Consider the following 14,625-nt stretch of genomic DNA (forward strand, 5'->3'; position numbering starts at 1 on the left):
GGATACTCTCGGTAGCTTGCCAGGCTTTCCTAGAGGGGCGGAGGAATCAAACCCAGGTCAGCAGTGGGTAAGGCAAACATCCTACCCGCTGTGCTATCTCTCCAGTCCATTCCCAGGAGAAATGATTTTATCTTATTGATCTAAATAATATGGTCCTTTGCTCCCTCCCTCTTTCCTATGTTGTGCCTTAAGCTTTGAAATATTATTACGTATTAATATTATTAAGTATATTATTTTTATATCTCATTAGTGAAATTAAAATCTTTAGTTGAAGAAACACTTTAAGCACTGACTAATACAAGATTCTATGACAATATCTCAGAAGGATTTATAGTTAAAATAACCATAATTATTTGTTTTTAAGATGAGCAGCTTTTTTCTATATCTCTGAAATGAACTGATGTCTTTTAATCAATTTCATTTATAGTTGTAAGGATTATGATATAATTGCTACTATATATCTGGGAACAGAAAATATGTTGTCACTTAAAATTTTAGGACTGGAGTAAGTATTTTTGTGAAAAAAGCTCAAAAGTAGTATTAGATAAGACATTTACTCCTATGAACCAATGAGGTATAGAAATTAAGTACACTAGAAGTGTTTATAATATTACCAGAAAAGTATGACAGCTAAACATAACTACAAAAGCTACTTAAAAGCCAACTAAACTAGTGAGTTATTTTATAAAGTCCTTTAGTATGTAATATCATCACCAACATGAATGGCCCAAAGACAACATTGCATGGGGAACAAAAGGATATTAAAGACTGGAAGTCAAGAAGTAGCTCACAAGATTTATATTTTACATGAGAAGTATTAGAAATTTCTTAGTTGCTCTAATCTATATATTCCTCTTTACACATGCACAAGGATAGTGAAAGTATAAAAAAACTCAATTACTGTAAAAAAGCTCTAGCAGTTAGTATCAAAATTTAGAATTATTGCTTACTTTTTAGATAAGATTTTACAAATTGTTATACAATGGTGCTATCTAATAGCACCATCTAATAGCACTATCTAATAACTATATAATAGCCTACTTCTCCCTCTTAGAGGACCTGACAAGCTATGAGAGTCTATTGCCCACTTGGGAGAGCCTGACGAGCTCCCCGTGGCATATTCATATCCAAAATACAGTTTCAGATATATACATACTTCTCGGAGAGCCCGGCAAGCTACCGAGAGTATCCCACCTACACAGCAGAGCCTGGCAAACTACCCGTCGTGTACTCGATATGCCAAAAACAGTAACAATAGGTCTCATTCCCCTGGCCCCGTAAAAGCCTCTGATCACTGGTGAAGATGAGTAAGGAGAGGCTGCTAAAATCTCAGGTCTGAGTGTAATAGAGAAGTTACTGGTGCCCGCTCGAGTAAAATGATGAACAACAGGATGACAGTGATGCAGTGATACTATGGTGCATTATACTAATGAATGAATTTTGATTTTAACAAATAACGCAATAGCCCCAAGAAGGAAATTATTGGATTATCAATCAAATATTAGTTACTGGAGAGAGTGAAGTTCTCTCTGACATTCTACAGAAATCTATGAGCAGGATTTCTCAGCCCCCGTGCTACTGACACTAGGGACGGCTCATTTTTTGCTGTGAAGAGTAACCTGTACATGATAGCATGTTTAGCAGTATTCTGGTCTGGATTCTCAAAATGCCAGTAATATTGTCTCCCTCAGTTGGTACAACCCAAAATGTCTTCAAACATTTTCAAATATTAAGGAGGTGTAGGGGGAGAAGATGGCAGGTGGGCTAGAGGTGGAGCCACAATCATTCCCAGTTAAGAGATGCTACTGTAAGAGAAAATGCTGCTCAACCATGAAGGATGAATGTTTTGTATCTAAATCACCTGCAGGCTCATCCTTTAGGTTTGTGTGTGGTTCAATGAGACAAAGCTCTCTGCTTGAGCACTTGCAGCCAAAGCAATGTCAAATTGCTTCCAGAATTCTGAGTTGCTCACTCTTACTTTCTGTAGCTCCCTTTCTTGCACTAGTTTGCGGAATGGAACCAGCTCGATGGGCAATGTTTTGTAGAGCTCTGGCTTACAGCTTTGCTCCTCAAAGTACAATTCCTAGACCGGATGCACTGACATCACTGAGGAGCATGTTAGAAATAGAGAATCCCAGTCTTCGCCCTAGACACCCTGAATTGACACCAGCATTTTATTGACATTTCTATGTGATATGTTTGCTCTGACTCTCTTTGGGTGGGTGAGTGAGGAGGAATTCCCTGTTCTCAGGGAGGGCAATTTCTAGTGATACTCTGAAAACTAGACTGGAGGCTCAGTACTAGCACCTGAGGAAGTGCTGTTACCTGGACTCAGCAGGATGGGGCATACCAGGCCCACTCCAGAGGTGTTTGAGAGCTTCTAGTGCCATACTCAGTGATGCTCTGGAGGCTTTGAGCTACTGGAGATCAAGTCTTCCCCCCCCCCCCTGCATGCTCAGACTTCTTAGGAGCAACACAACACCATTCTGTTTTCCTACCCTCATCCATGTTGGAAGCAAATTGGATGTGCAGGAAAAACTTGTGTTTACATGCTTATCCTGGAGACTTATCTAGTGGCTAATTGCTCTTGGAGTTCCCTCAGGCTGAGCGAACCATAGATGTGGTTCAGGGGACAGCCGACTATTCTGAGCTTTCTAATGCAGAGACTTTTTTTGGCTTTTTCGGTCACACCCGACGATGCACAGGGGTTACTCCTGGCTTTGCACTCAGGAATTAGTCCTGGCAGTGCTCAGGAGACTAACCATATGGGATGCTGGGGATCGAACCCTGGTCAGCCACGTGCAAGGCAAACGCTCTACCCTCTGTACTATTGCTCCAGCCCCTAATGCAAGATTTTTGATTAAGAGAAACTATCACAAACAAGGCGTCACTGCATCCTACTAATGTGCAAATAGGAATCGTCTCATCTGGTCCACACATTTGGGTTAGCTCTAAATACAATGTTAGATTATAAATATTAACAACAAAAATCAATTTGTTATATCAAAGGGGGAAAAAGAAATAATAACTTACGTCTGACTGAGTATACAAATGGCTTTAAAAACCTCACAACATAATCCAGCTCTGGTTTATGAATTTTCCCAAGTTGTATCAGATGATGATCAGGTGGGTAGCTGGCTAACTCTTCCATGTAGTCCACAGGTGTCGAGCCCAGGGAAATCACAAATATGACATAGCCTTGACACTTAGCCTTCAGGGCAGTCCTCCTTAAGGCATCTTTTCTCTCTAGATTTTCTCCAGCTGACACCACAAAGAAGACCTTGTGTTTTCTCAAGTTTGGTGTACTTGGAAAGAGATTCATCATGCTCCACCTTAAGGCATAGCCAATGTTTTCTTCTCCATTTAGCTGACGGAGGTTATTCTGGATGTGGTTCTTCATTTGATCTTGACTGCTTAAAGCTGTAAAGTTAAACTCTATGTTTATTGCACTGGACCTAGCCCAAGGAGAGTAGCTCAGCAAGGCAATCCTGTCGCCTCGAGACCTTGGGCTTGAAGGGTTTGAAGCAATTTTAAAGTTGTCAAGTATTGAGATCATTAAGGTTTTCAAAGCCTTAAACTCATCACTTGCTATATTCCGAGAATTGTCTAAGAGAAAGGCTACATCCATGAATGAATCTTCAGGCAAAACAGTCTCTCTGGTGCAAGGATTTGGAAAACACTTATCTGAAAATATACAGAGACAATCATCATTGGTTCAGTGTTGGCACAAGATGCGTATGACCAAGTGACTAATGAACAAGAATAAATAATATGATTAATACTTCTTTAATCTCACATATGGAAATTTTTTAATGTAGCAATATTTCTATGGTCACTTACAGACAAGATGAAAAGGTCTTTATTGAAAGAAGACTTAGAAAACAAGTATATCTCATCTACAAGCCATGAACAAACTCGTTTAGACAAGATGTTCATTCATGGGTTGGAGACAGCCCAAGTGATAAAAGACTTTGAATGTACTCCCTAGCAGCTCATAGATCCTCAAATATTGGGTTCTCCAGCATTATTGAATGTGGCCTCTATAAAACATTTTTAAAGAAAAAATAAATATAGATGCTCTATATTTTAGAGGTTTTGGATACAGACTACTAAGCTGTCCCTCAATAAAAATCCATAAAGTCTGGAATAGTAAATTGAATTAATTAAACCAAATCAACCCAATTATTACCATTGAAATGTTAAATTTTAAATACTTAAATTTAAAAAAATCCTGACAGAGGGTACTAGAAGACCAGAATTTAAAGTACAATCAGTAATAAAAATGGAGATGTCAGATAAAGTCATATTTATTTATTTATTTATTTATTTATTTTTTGCTTTTTGGGTCACACCCGGCAATGCACAGGGGTCATTCCTGGCTCATGCACTCAGGAATTACCCCTGGCGGTGCTCAGGGGACCATATGGAATGCTGGGACTCGAACCCGGGTTGGCCGCGTGCAAGGCAAACGCTCTACCCGCTGTGCTATCACTCCAGCCCCGATAAAGTCATATTTAATAACTCATCCAGAAGGCATTTAAGCATTTTCAGCACAATAAGTTATTCTTTATTGTCTTACCATAGCAAAGTGTACAGCGCTGAAGTCTTTCTAATGTATATTCCAATCCCGGAGAACTGGGGATCACTTGAAACATCCCAGTGTCGTCAAACTGTGTTGAGAAAGAAGTAGAAGCTGTTTGGTCATTTTCTCCAGTCACTAGTAGAAATCTATATGCACCCAATTTAAAAATTAATTTGAGAAAGACCCAATAATCTCACTTTACTCTGTAGTGTATTCACATTCTCAGTCTCTGCCTGTGTATCTCTCTCTCTTACACACACACATACACACACACTCATTTAGGGTAGCATTTCTACTTTATGAGAAAATGGACACAAAATAGTGACTAGATTTACCCCCTAGGGCATCCCTCTCTTATTTCCATGCCTGTGATTATGCACTGAATTTGTATACACTTTGAACTATGTACCAGTGGATTAAGTACCACTCATCAGCCTCTGAAGTTTGTTCCTGCAAACATTCTATATTTACAAATTATCTTTTGCCTTACAAAGCAATGATTTCAACTATTTCCACTGTGATCACATTATCTTTAAATGGACACATCTAAGGGTCAGAAAGACAGTATAATGGCAGAACACTTGCCTTGCACACTGTCAACCCAGATTCTATTCTTGGCATTTCATAAAGTCTCCTGAGCTCTGCCAAGAGTGATCCCTGAAAGCAAGGCCAGGAGTAAGCCCCGAAGACCACTGGGTTTGTCCCCAAACAAAACACACCAACAGTAATGAAGAAGCGCACATATTTCAGATGTCAAGTGGACTTTCTCAATCTTATCTCCAAAGAAAAGTCTATTTCAGAAAAGAGTGGGCAGCAGACAGAAGACACCAGGTCTATTCCAAAGACTTAGGAGTACACTTTCTGATTCTGTTTCTTGATTACATTGTCTTTAATGCATGCTAAATAGGTAATACATCATATTCATTCATATTCATCCATTCTGTGCATTCAGTGAGTCAGTAATTCTACAGCATTTGATCTGTGTGAAGTGCCATCCAAGGAAAACACTTGCCTTATAAAGAAAAATGTATATCACCCCCATACAGTGGCTTCCTCTTTATTTCCCCTGGGCAACTGAAGGATTAAAGTCACATTCCCATTGTTCGGTAAAGTTCTACGTGGATACTTGGAAATGACTATGGCTAGGAAGCATTAATTTCATTACTGTGCACTTTTTTTTTTTGCTTTTTGGGTCACACCCGGCGATGCACAGGGGTTACTCCTGGCTCATGCACTCAGGAATTACTGCTGGCGGTGCTCAGGGGACCATATGAAATGCTGGAAATCGAACCTGGGTCGGCCACATGCAAGGCAAATGCCCTACCCACTGTGCTATCTCTCCAGCCCCTCCTGTGCACTTTTTAATGAAAAAAGTATATTATTTGGCTTGTTTTCCCACCATGTAAAGACTAAATGCTGCCTTGATAAATCAAAGAAGTCTATTCACAGGTGTAAACCACCTGCTCTTTCTCTTTATCCAATGAATCCTTACAAATACCAACAGTATTATGGGTACTATTCTAGGTGCTTAGGATGTAGAAGTGAACAATCAGATAAAAAAATTTACCTATGTTCTAATAGGGAGATACAAAAAAACTACATAAGTTTTCTAGTATGTTTGGAGGTCATTTTATTTTTATACAAAAATCTTTGACTTCCTACAAAATCCTCTTTTATGACTCTCCTTTGGGCTCTTATTTCCAAAAAATTCTTGGATGTGTTATAAGCAGACTGATTCTCCCTAGGGTAGACTAGGCTAATTTTTATTTTTTCAGTGGAGATGTGTGAATTTAGTTGAAGAGAGACGCATAATTTCTTGGCTCACACAAACTCCAGGAGCATGCATTTCAAGGATAATGGTGAGTATATTTTAAACCAGTAAAACAGAAGATGTAGGGTTTTTGAATCTTTTTTCCTTTGGTTTAGTTTTGTTTGTTTGGGGGGAGATATATAGGGAAGCATAGATTCCACGAGAATATGAAGCTATGAAAGGGACAGAACCTCTTTTATAAAAATCGAATGTACTGTACAACCTGAGGGGTTCAAATAACCCCTAACCTTCATCTGTCCCAGGCTAAGTCCAACAGTTCTGTGGGAAAGCGTAAACAGATAACAGAATTGAAGGCCAGCCAATCTGTAGAAGGCTGGAAGAGATAAGCCTGACTTAGCCCTTTGTGTAGAGGCTGAGTGGGATTGAGTTACTTAGCTACATCCTTAGTAGAGTTTCCTCATGTTTTACCTGAAAATGACAGCTGCATGCCTCCAGAGAGTTGTGAGAATTCATGAGTAAGTATGGAAAGTTCTGGGAATGCAAGAGGCACACAAATCTGGCTTCTCTTATTATTGATACCATTCCTATTAGACATGGGATTTCAGGGACTCTGGCAATAAAACAGCCATGAAAATGGCAATGTGTTGAAGAAGCCATACTTCTCTCATTACTCCCCACCTTTCCAGCCTGTCAGTACCAGAATCTTAAACATGAAACAGTTGTCAAGGGAATCTCTTACCTCAAAAGCCTGGAAGAAGATCCTTTCATTCAAAGCAATGACTGCCAAACTGATGTCAAGGCCACTAAACTCCATGGTGGCTGTGATGATCGATGACATCCTGACATTTCGTGCATTGCTGAAAAACACGGCCACCCTCCTCACATTGACCCCAGCAGGGGTCCTCTTGAACACGTTCCGGGCCACAAACCTCATTGAACTACCGATGTCTTGGGGTCCTGTCGGGGGTTGATATTTAATCTGGGAAAGAAGTTGGAGGAGTTGTTTCTTGCTGTGGTAGTCAAACTGACGGATAAGATAATGGGTGTGTAAACCATAGGAAACCACCACCACTCTTGCTCCCACAGGACAGTTATTTGTCCTGGTGTGAAGGCTCTCCACAATGGAAATGATGTGGTCACACATTTCCTTAAATCTTGATTCTTCATTGTCAATGGATTGGTCTAGGGCAAATACCAGCTCTGTTGGATACACTGGACACCTCTCTATAGAAGTGAAAAGCAGACAAATTTAGTTATTTCATTGGATCAAAAGTCTTCCCCATTCCCTCCCTCCAGTGTGATTGGTTCACATTAAGAGTAGGAACATGCAAGTTGTAGATACATGGGAAGGAGGGAAAGAAATGCAAGTCAAAGGGTGGTTGGGACTGATAGGACTGGTCTGTGTCCTGACTAAGATATTGGTGACATAAATATTTGCATGTGTTTGAACTTAGCTCACAGAAAGTGATATTTTTGGCAGGTATAATTTTAAAAAGTAATAGAAGGAAATTAAGGCTTACTGGAAGTTGGGAAAATCTACTCTCCTCAAAAATCTTCAAAAATATTCTCTTAATAATGATTAAGTCAGCTAGAAGATTGTCATCCACATATGATTCAATACTTACTGCATACTCATGAAATAAAAAAGAGAGTGACAAATACTAGGAAATGGATACAAAGTTGAAGCAATTGTGGATCTGCCCTTGACAGACTGGTCCAGGGACTGGTTGCCATGCTGAAAGGTGTGAAGACTCTTGTATTGTGGTTCCAGAGGATAAAGACTATTCAACGAGTAGTCACTGGGTAGCGTGTCTACTAGCTCTCAGGCAGCTACTGACTTTTTCACAAGTCAACACTAATGATGACTGAACTTAATTAGAATACTAACATGATGGCTGAATTTCAGGAGGAATCTGCCTTGTATCAACTCTAATTTCTCAATGTCTTTGCTAAGGTCTGATCACAAGGAGAGAAAAATCAATTTTAAAACAGCCCTATCTACATAATCTATTCTACCATGCCAATCTGTGTCCCCCCCCAAATCAAATTAAACTCAGCATATCCCATGTCACAGCCACTGTTCTCAGCAAGAGAAATAGGAGACAGAATGTTATTATATTCTTTTACTTCTCTCAGGAATATTACTTCTCTCAAGATTCTCAGGAATTTTACTGCGGAGACATTTTTAAATGTCAAAGCCAATGATGAACATTAAGTGCTGAAAACAGCACATTCCTTTTTCTTAGCACTGTTCTAAAAGTTATTAGTGAAGGAATAGCACCTATAGAGACTTATCTATCATGACAGATTCTCTCAGGGGTGATTTTTATATTTTTTGTGCGTAATTTTTATTTATTTTTTATTTTCTGATGTCACCCTTCCCTACTCGATCTGCCAAAAACAGTAACAAGTCTCACAATGGAGATGTTACTGGTGCCCACTCTAGCAAATCGATGAACAATGCGAGGACAGTGCTACAGTGTTACAGTACTACCCTTCCCTAGTGTCCAGCAAGTTACCCGATTAGCTTCACTCGAGTCCATGCCATTTTTATGGGCCACTTATATGTGCTTGACATTTTCTGTGTGTGGTGGAATTAAAGTCAATGGCTTACAATTTGGAGATAAGCTCAAAGTCATCCTCCCCACCCCACAAGGCCCATTTCAGCTGGAGGTCTTGTCTTCAGGTTAATAGAAGCAGTTTCAAAGACAACCATCCATCTGAGGTGTTTACAATGTCAGGTGGTACAAATTGCATCAAGCCTTGGAAGGCCACACATGGCAGGGCCCGAGTGATGTGGTGGACATCAGGGAGAGAAAAGGTAAGGCTGCGTACCAGAGAGAGGAAAGGAAACAGCACCGTGAATAAGGTAGAGTTCTGGGTCGTGAGAAGTGAGTGTCAGAATGTAGTCAAGCAGAAAGCCCAGTCACCAACTCCCCAGCCACACAGCTCTGCTCGGTGGGCAACCAAGCAGAAAGCTGTGACAAAACCTGGGAAGATTAGTCGTGCTGAAGGCCAAAGCCTGGCAGTTACCATAGTTTAGTCAATTTGGAACAGCATGAGTAGCTATAGTCCTCCCCAAACAGAAGTGTTGCCATAAAGCAGAGAAGTTCTTTATATCTAGGTAGTAGGGGGCTGGGGGGCACCTGAAAAATTTTTAAAAATTTGGTGTTGTCAGGAGGCAGTATTTATTTCAACAAGAAACGTGGTATAGTTAGAAAACTCACCTCTCCAACAAGCTATAAGAGAGAGAGAGAGAGAGAAAGAGAGAGAAAAGTATATTATATGGCACAAATCAAAACATAATCCCAATAACCCCAATTCCAACAAAGGTTGATGTTTCATTGAATCCTTATTACAAATGAGGAGCATTACTAAATTCTGGCAGTCGGGTTGAATGGCTGCAGGTAGATGTACACACATTATGGTCATTGATTGGTGAACCCTCCTGAACTTTTCTCCTTGTGATTCAATACTGCAGACATTGGTTGAATTTGGAAAGAAACCTCAACACTAATTGTTTGTCTTGGTGAAGCAAAATAGACGAGCCTCTAAGTGGCAAGTTAGCTAGAATTCAATTTGTTTTCTCTCTTTTATAGCCTTGCAAGAATCATTTAACAAGACAAGATTAAAATATTGGGCATTATTTTCTTTCCTAATCAACACCCAGTGAACTATGGGGATTTCCAAACAAAACTTTATATATATAATTTATATAAATTTATTAAATATATGTGTGTGTGCATGTGGGCTGTATTTGAGTTGTCTCCACACGTAAAGGAATAATGAAAACCCAGCATCTGATTTAAGTGATTTACTCCATAAAAAGTGATGAATCAGGGGGAAATGTTGGTACATCTTTAGAAAGTACAGGTCCAGCAATTTCCATGGTCATTCCACTCAATTTCTAAGAAGCAAATGAGTCACTTCAATATAATAAAAGATTTTAACTCACACTGGCAAAAATCTGGCCTTCCATCCATCCTCTCCTATAACACAGACTTCCCTCACATCAATTCCACTGTCACCTTTCATTTGCCTTAAGCCTATGTCCTCTGAAATTCTAACGCCAGCAGACAGCATGAGTAGCCCACAGCCTCCTTAGATTTTAAGACCTAAACCAGATACCTCTTCTGGGAACAACCCCGTATTGACAGACCCCAGCCCGGTGTTGAGACTAGCAGCACTTGCTCTGGAAACAGTCCCACCTGGTGGAGTCCAGAAAGGGGAGGTGACTTTGGGAAAACTACATGACGTGTTTTAGGGTGGGGCTTTCAAAATGTATTTGTTCTATAACTCTCACTCCCTCTTAAGGTATTTCTTCCTCAAAGCTTCAGTCATTTGGTCCCTCCTCTTTTATTCTTGACCACCGTCTCTCTCCTCCAATTCCGCCTCAGCTCCCACCTGAAGACCCAAGATCTCACCCCTGCATGGTCTTCAACAAGCTTCATTAAACCTGGAATCCAACCTTGCAAGGCCTAGGTTATATCATGTACCATTGAGACCATCCAAATTACCTCTGAAGTCCTGTCACTGAAAACATCATCTCCCTTCTATATTTTGGTGTTCACATAAGCACCCGGGTCTGGCTAAAGAACCTGCCAAGTCTTCCACACCTCATTATTTCCTGATTAACTCATTTCATTCCAAGTTGGAAAATCTTTTCCAGCCCCCAAAGCTCCTGGGTGGAGAGTCAGCCCTCCCATCTCCTACAGTCTTCCTTGGGTCAACCTCATTTGATTTCCCCGAGAAGACCAGCAATTCCTGAGGGAGTTGGATTATTATATTGCACATTAATCTCCCTGACAATAGCTCTTCACCCTAACTTCTTCCTCTGATCTTGGAACTGCTTCTCCCCTCTTCTCACATTCTAAAGAGCTTTTCTATCCTTTCAGCAATAATAGTTTTCCCCCTCAGGTATCCTTTCTTAGAATCTTTGTCCCATTTGCTTCTTGGCTTCTTTTCAAGTTGCCTACAATCAGTGAGACAAGTCTGCAATGCCATCTTGGCTGTTCTTCGGACCCACTCATTTTGCTAAGATGTCTATCTGTGTCTATCCCTTTGGTTTCTGTTCTGTCTTTCTAGTTTGAAATTCCTGGGAAGCTTACCCATCCATGTAGCTGAACACGATAGACATGTTAGTAATGTCACATTTGCCTCTAATTACCCGGCACTCTCCATTATTCCAGTCCCATCTTATCAGCTGCCTGTAGATGATTTCAATTTGAGGGACATATGATATTTATCTACTTCTAAGATGTTTAAACGCAACATCTTTTTCTACAAAATCAATTTCCCAGGACAATTTCTCCCCTCTTTCCTCATCCAAGTAATATTTAGCCTCGCCACCTGAGATCTTCCAAAGATGTTAAATTTTCATTTTGTTGTTGCTATCTTTTCCTTGCTATACTCTTGTAATCACTACATTTTGATGCAGACTTCTTCAGTAAAGTTTCTCCAATTTTCCCATTTTTTATTCATCTGATTGTAATTGTATAAGAATTATTTATCATCTATAGCAATAGCAACATGAGGACAAATCACTAAAATTCTATCACCCTAACACAACTAGCAGTTGTTATAGTTTTCTACTTTCTAGTATTTAGTTCTATGTATCTATATTTACTTAAGTAAAACAAGAATGTAATTTAAATTTATGCTATTAAATGAAAATATTATTTATCTTTTAAGATTTCAAAACTGTTTCTGCTCGTTTCATTAGTGATGCTCTATAATCAAATTATTCTTTAAATGTAAGAAGTATATGTGGGTATTTTTTCATAATGAGCAGTAGTTAAATTATGTACTTTTTTGATTTGTTTTGGGTCACACCTGGTGATGCTCAAGGGTTACTCCTGGCTCTGCAATCAGGAATTAACCCTGGTGGTGCTTGAGAAACCATAGAAAAAAACCAGAGATGTAACTGGCTGAATACAAGTCAAGCACACTACCTGCTGTACTATTGCTCTGGTTCCTAAATTATGTCTTTATCTACAGTTTTTCTTCCAATTGCTTTGTTTCCTTTGGATAATTTTTTAATAATGAAATAACTGATCTTTTCCAATCTCATTTTCTCTTTCTTCACAACTAAAGCCAACTTATTGAATTGTTGATTATCGCTTTATTCCTTTTTTGAAACTTCCCATGCCACTCTATGTTACTTCCCTTTAATTGGGGGTAGTGACCACAATATACAGAGCCTACATTGACTAAATAATTAACCCTCTAACCTAAAGCTACCTTTGGTCAATCTTTAACACTATACCTTCTCTGTCTTTTTGTATATAATTTTGTATTAGACTAAGCTAATTCATACACCTTTGGAGTTGGTCTTTAATTGTTTCTCTCCATCTGTGGATCACACATTAGGAACTAAAGCCATTGTTTTTTCATTTATAAATATTTTCCTCCCTCCTTTTACATGAGCACTTCCTACATCAGGCACTCACAACCCATCTACTGACAGAAGACATATGACATCATGCCAGTGGTGATCTGATGATTCTAAATACCACAATGAGCCCTAAATTCCCTCACCAATCACTGATAGATAGTCTAATTCCATGCCACATTTATACTTACAACTAGTGTTCCGCATGAACTGAATCAGCTCACATAGCTATAAATACAAAGAGAAAGTAAAGAAACATCAACACAGAGATTTCTAAGTAGTACTTCTTAATTCTTGTTGGGTTTTATCTTATGAATAAGGAAATACTTACAGAGTAGGCAGACACCCCTGGCATGCCTTTAGGACCCTAGAGGAAAAAATAAACAAGTTATTGGCATGTAAATGGGAGTCTATAATGAAAAACTAAGCTCAAAGGAAAGACCCACTATTTTTTCTAATGCATATATTACAGAACACAGTTTAAATATTCCTGAACTGGGGGAGTATAGTGCTTTCCCACCCCATCTACCACCCCCAAAATATTAATTTTATCCTTTCAGTGTAAAATTAGAAAAAACAAAATAATTTGTAAAGATATATGTAGTAAAGATACAATTCTGGCAGGATATTTCTCACAAGGAAACAGTGTGCATATTTTTTAGGAGAGGAACTTTTTAAGTATTCAAAGGCTAATAATATTACAGTTCAAGGCATTTTAAAACTCAAGCAGAATACAATCTCTACTGAATGAAAGAACCAAAGACACCTATGTGACATAATGGACGTTACACAGAAGAGGAACATATGCACCAATCTTGTAGATGCTGGAAGGTTATGCAGCAAAGGAAAAAAACTAATTGATTGAAAGAATGAAAGAAGGTTAATTTTTTTTAAAGCCAGTTTTTCTATATTGATAGCTTGAGCTTTTTTCCTTTCTCCTTTTTACTTCCCTGATTAAGATTAATATTTTTCTTGACAGCTGGCTCTTAACATGTTTATGCACATGGTTTCTAAAGAAACTGATAATTGCTTGATTGCTGGTTTCAGAAAATACTATCACCTGCTCTCACCCACAGAATTTCACTGACCTACTTACTTCAACTAGAAAATCTCTATTCTAAATGACAAAAAAGTCATCTCTCCATTCATCCATTCATTACTTATCTTCATCCATTTATACATACTTACATATGTATGTATATACATTTATCCACACAGCCACTCATCTATCTAACCATTCAATTCTCCTATCTATCCAACCATTCAATTCACCTATCTATCCAAATAGGTGTTAAAATGCTTGTTGAATGTGTGATGCTCAATGTATGTTAGTGGCATTAACTACGAATATTAATGGCACCTTCAGAAAAGATATTTTATTTTTGATCCAGGAAATTGTTCATCTCACTAAAATATACAAAGTCTTGTCCTTCCTTTTACAAGTTATAGCAGGAGACAGGTAAGAATGTGAAACCATTTAAAGAGATGGGAACAGTTTAAACAGAGAGAAGAACAGAATTTCTGGCTAAGAAATGGAGCCTGCAGTGACATCTTAACAGATGATCAGCACTGAGTATCCTGAAAGGCAGAGCTTAAGAGTAACTTTGAACAGGAGCTTAAGAGAACAGAGAATAAGGCTAAAGGACATGAGAAAAGAAATTGCATCCAACTAGACCAACCAGGCCAATCACAAGACTAGACACGTGTGGGAGTCCCAAAAGAGAGCTCCAGGATGTGAAAAGGAGGTACATTTAGACAAGATTGACTCAAAAGATGAGATTCTCATCCACATGACTCATTTTCCAGTTCCTTAAAGCATAAGAAAGTAAAAGTCTGTCTCAGAGTATCCTTTACAGTTAGTAGATTCTCGCTTTAGCTGTC

The 14,625-nt window shown here is 38.9% G+C and overlaps 1 protein-coding gene across 1 annotated transcript in view; it reads right to left on the reverse strand.

Moving 5' to 3' along the window:
- COL6A5 (collagen type VI alpha 5 chain) overlaps window positions 1-14,625 on the reverse strand; it is a 95,303-nt gene that overhangs the window by 23,101 nt on the left and 57,577 nt on the right. The window contains exons 29-34 of the mRNA XM_055135047.1: window positions 13,076-13,111; window positions 12,936-12,972; window positions 9,581-9,592; window positions 7,093-7,577; window positions 4,580-4,670; window positions 3,034-3,684 (exon numbers count right to left, since the gene is read on the reverse strand). Coding sequence (XP_054991022.1) covers window positions 3,034-3,684; window positions 4,580-4,670; window positions 7,093-7,577; window positions 9,581-9,592; window positions 12,936-12,972; window positions 13,076-13,111 — 1,312 coding nt within the window. The remainder of the gene's footprint in view (window positions 1-3,033; window positions 3,685-4,579; window positions 4,671-7,092; window positions 7,578-9,580; window positions 9,593-12,935; window positions 12,973-13,075; window positions 13,112-14,625) is intronic.

Source organism: Sorex araneus, chromosome 4 (genome assembly GCF_027595985.1).
Source record: "Sorex araneus isolate mSorAra2 chromosome 4, mSorAra2.pri, whole genome shotgun sequence".
NCBI lineage: Eukaryota > Metazoa > Chordata > Mammalia > Eulipotyphla > Soricidae > Sorex > Sorex araneus.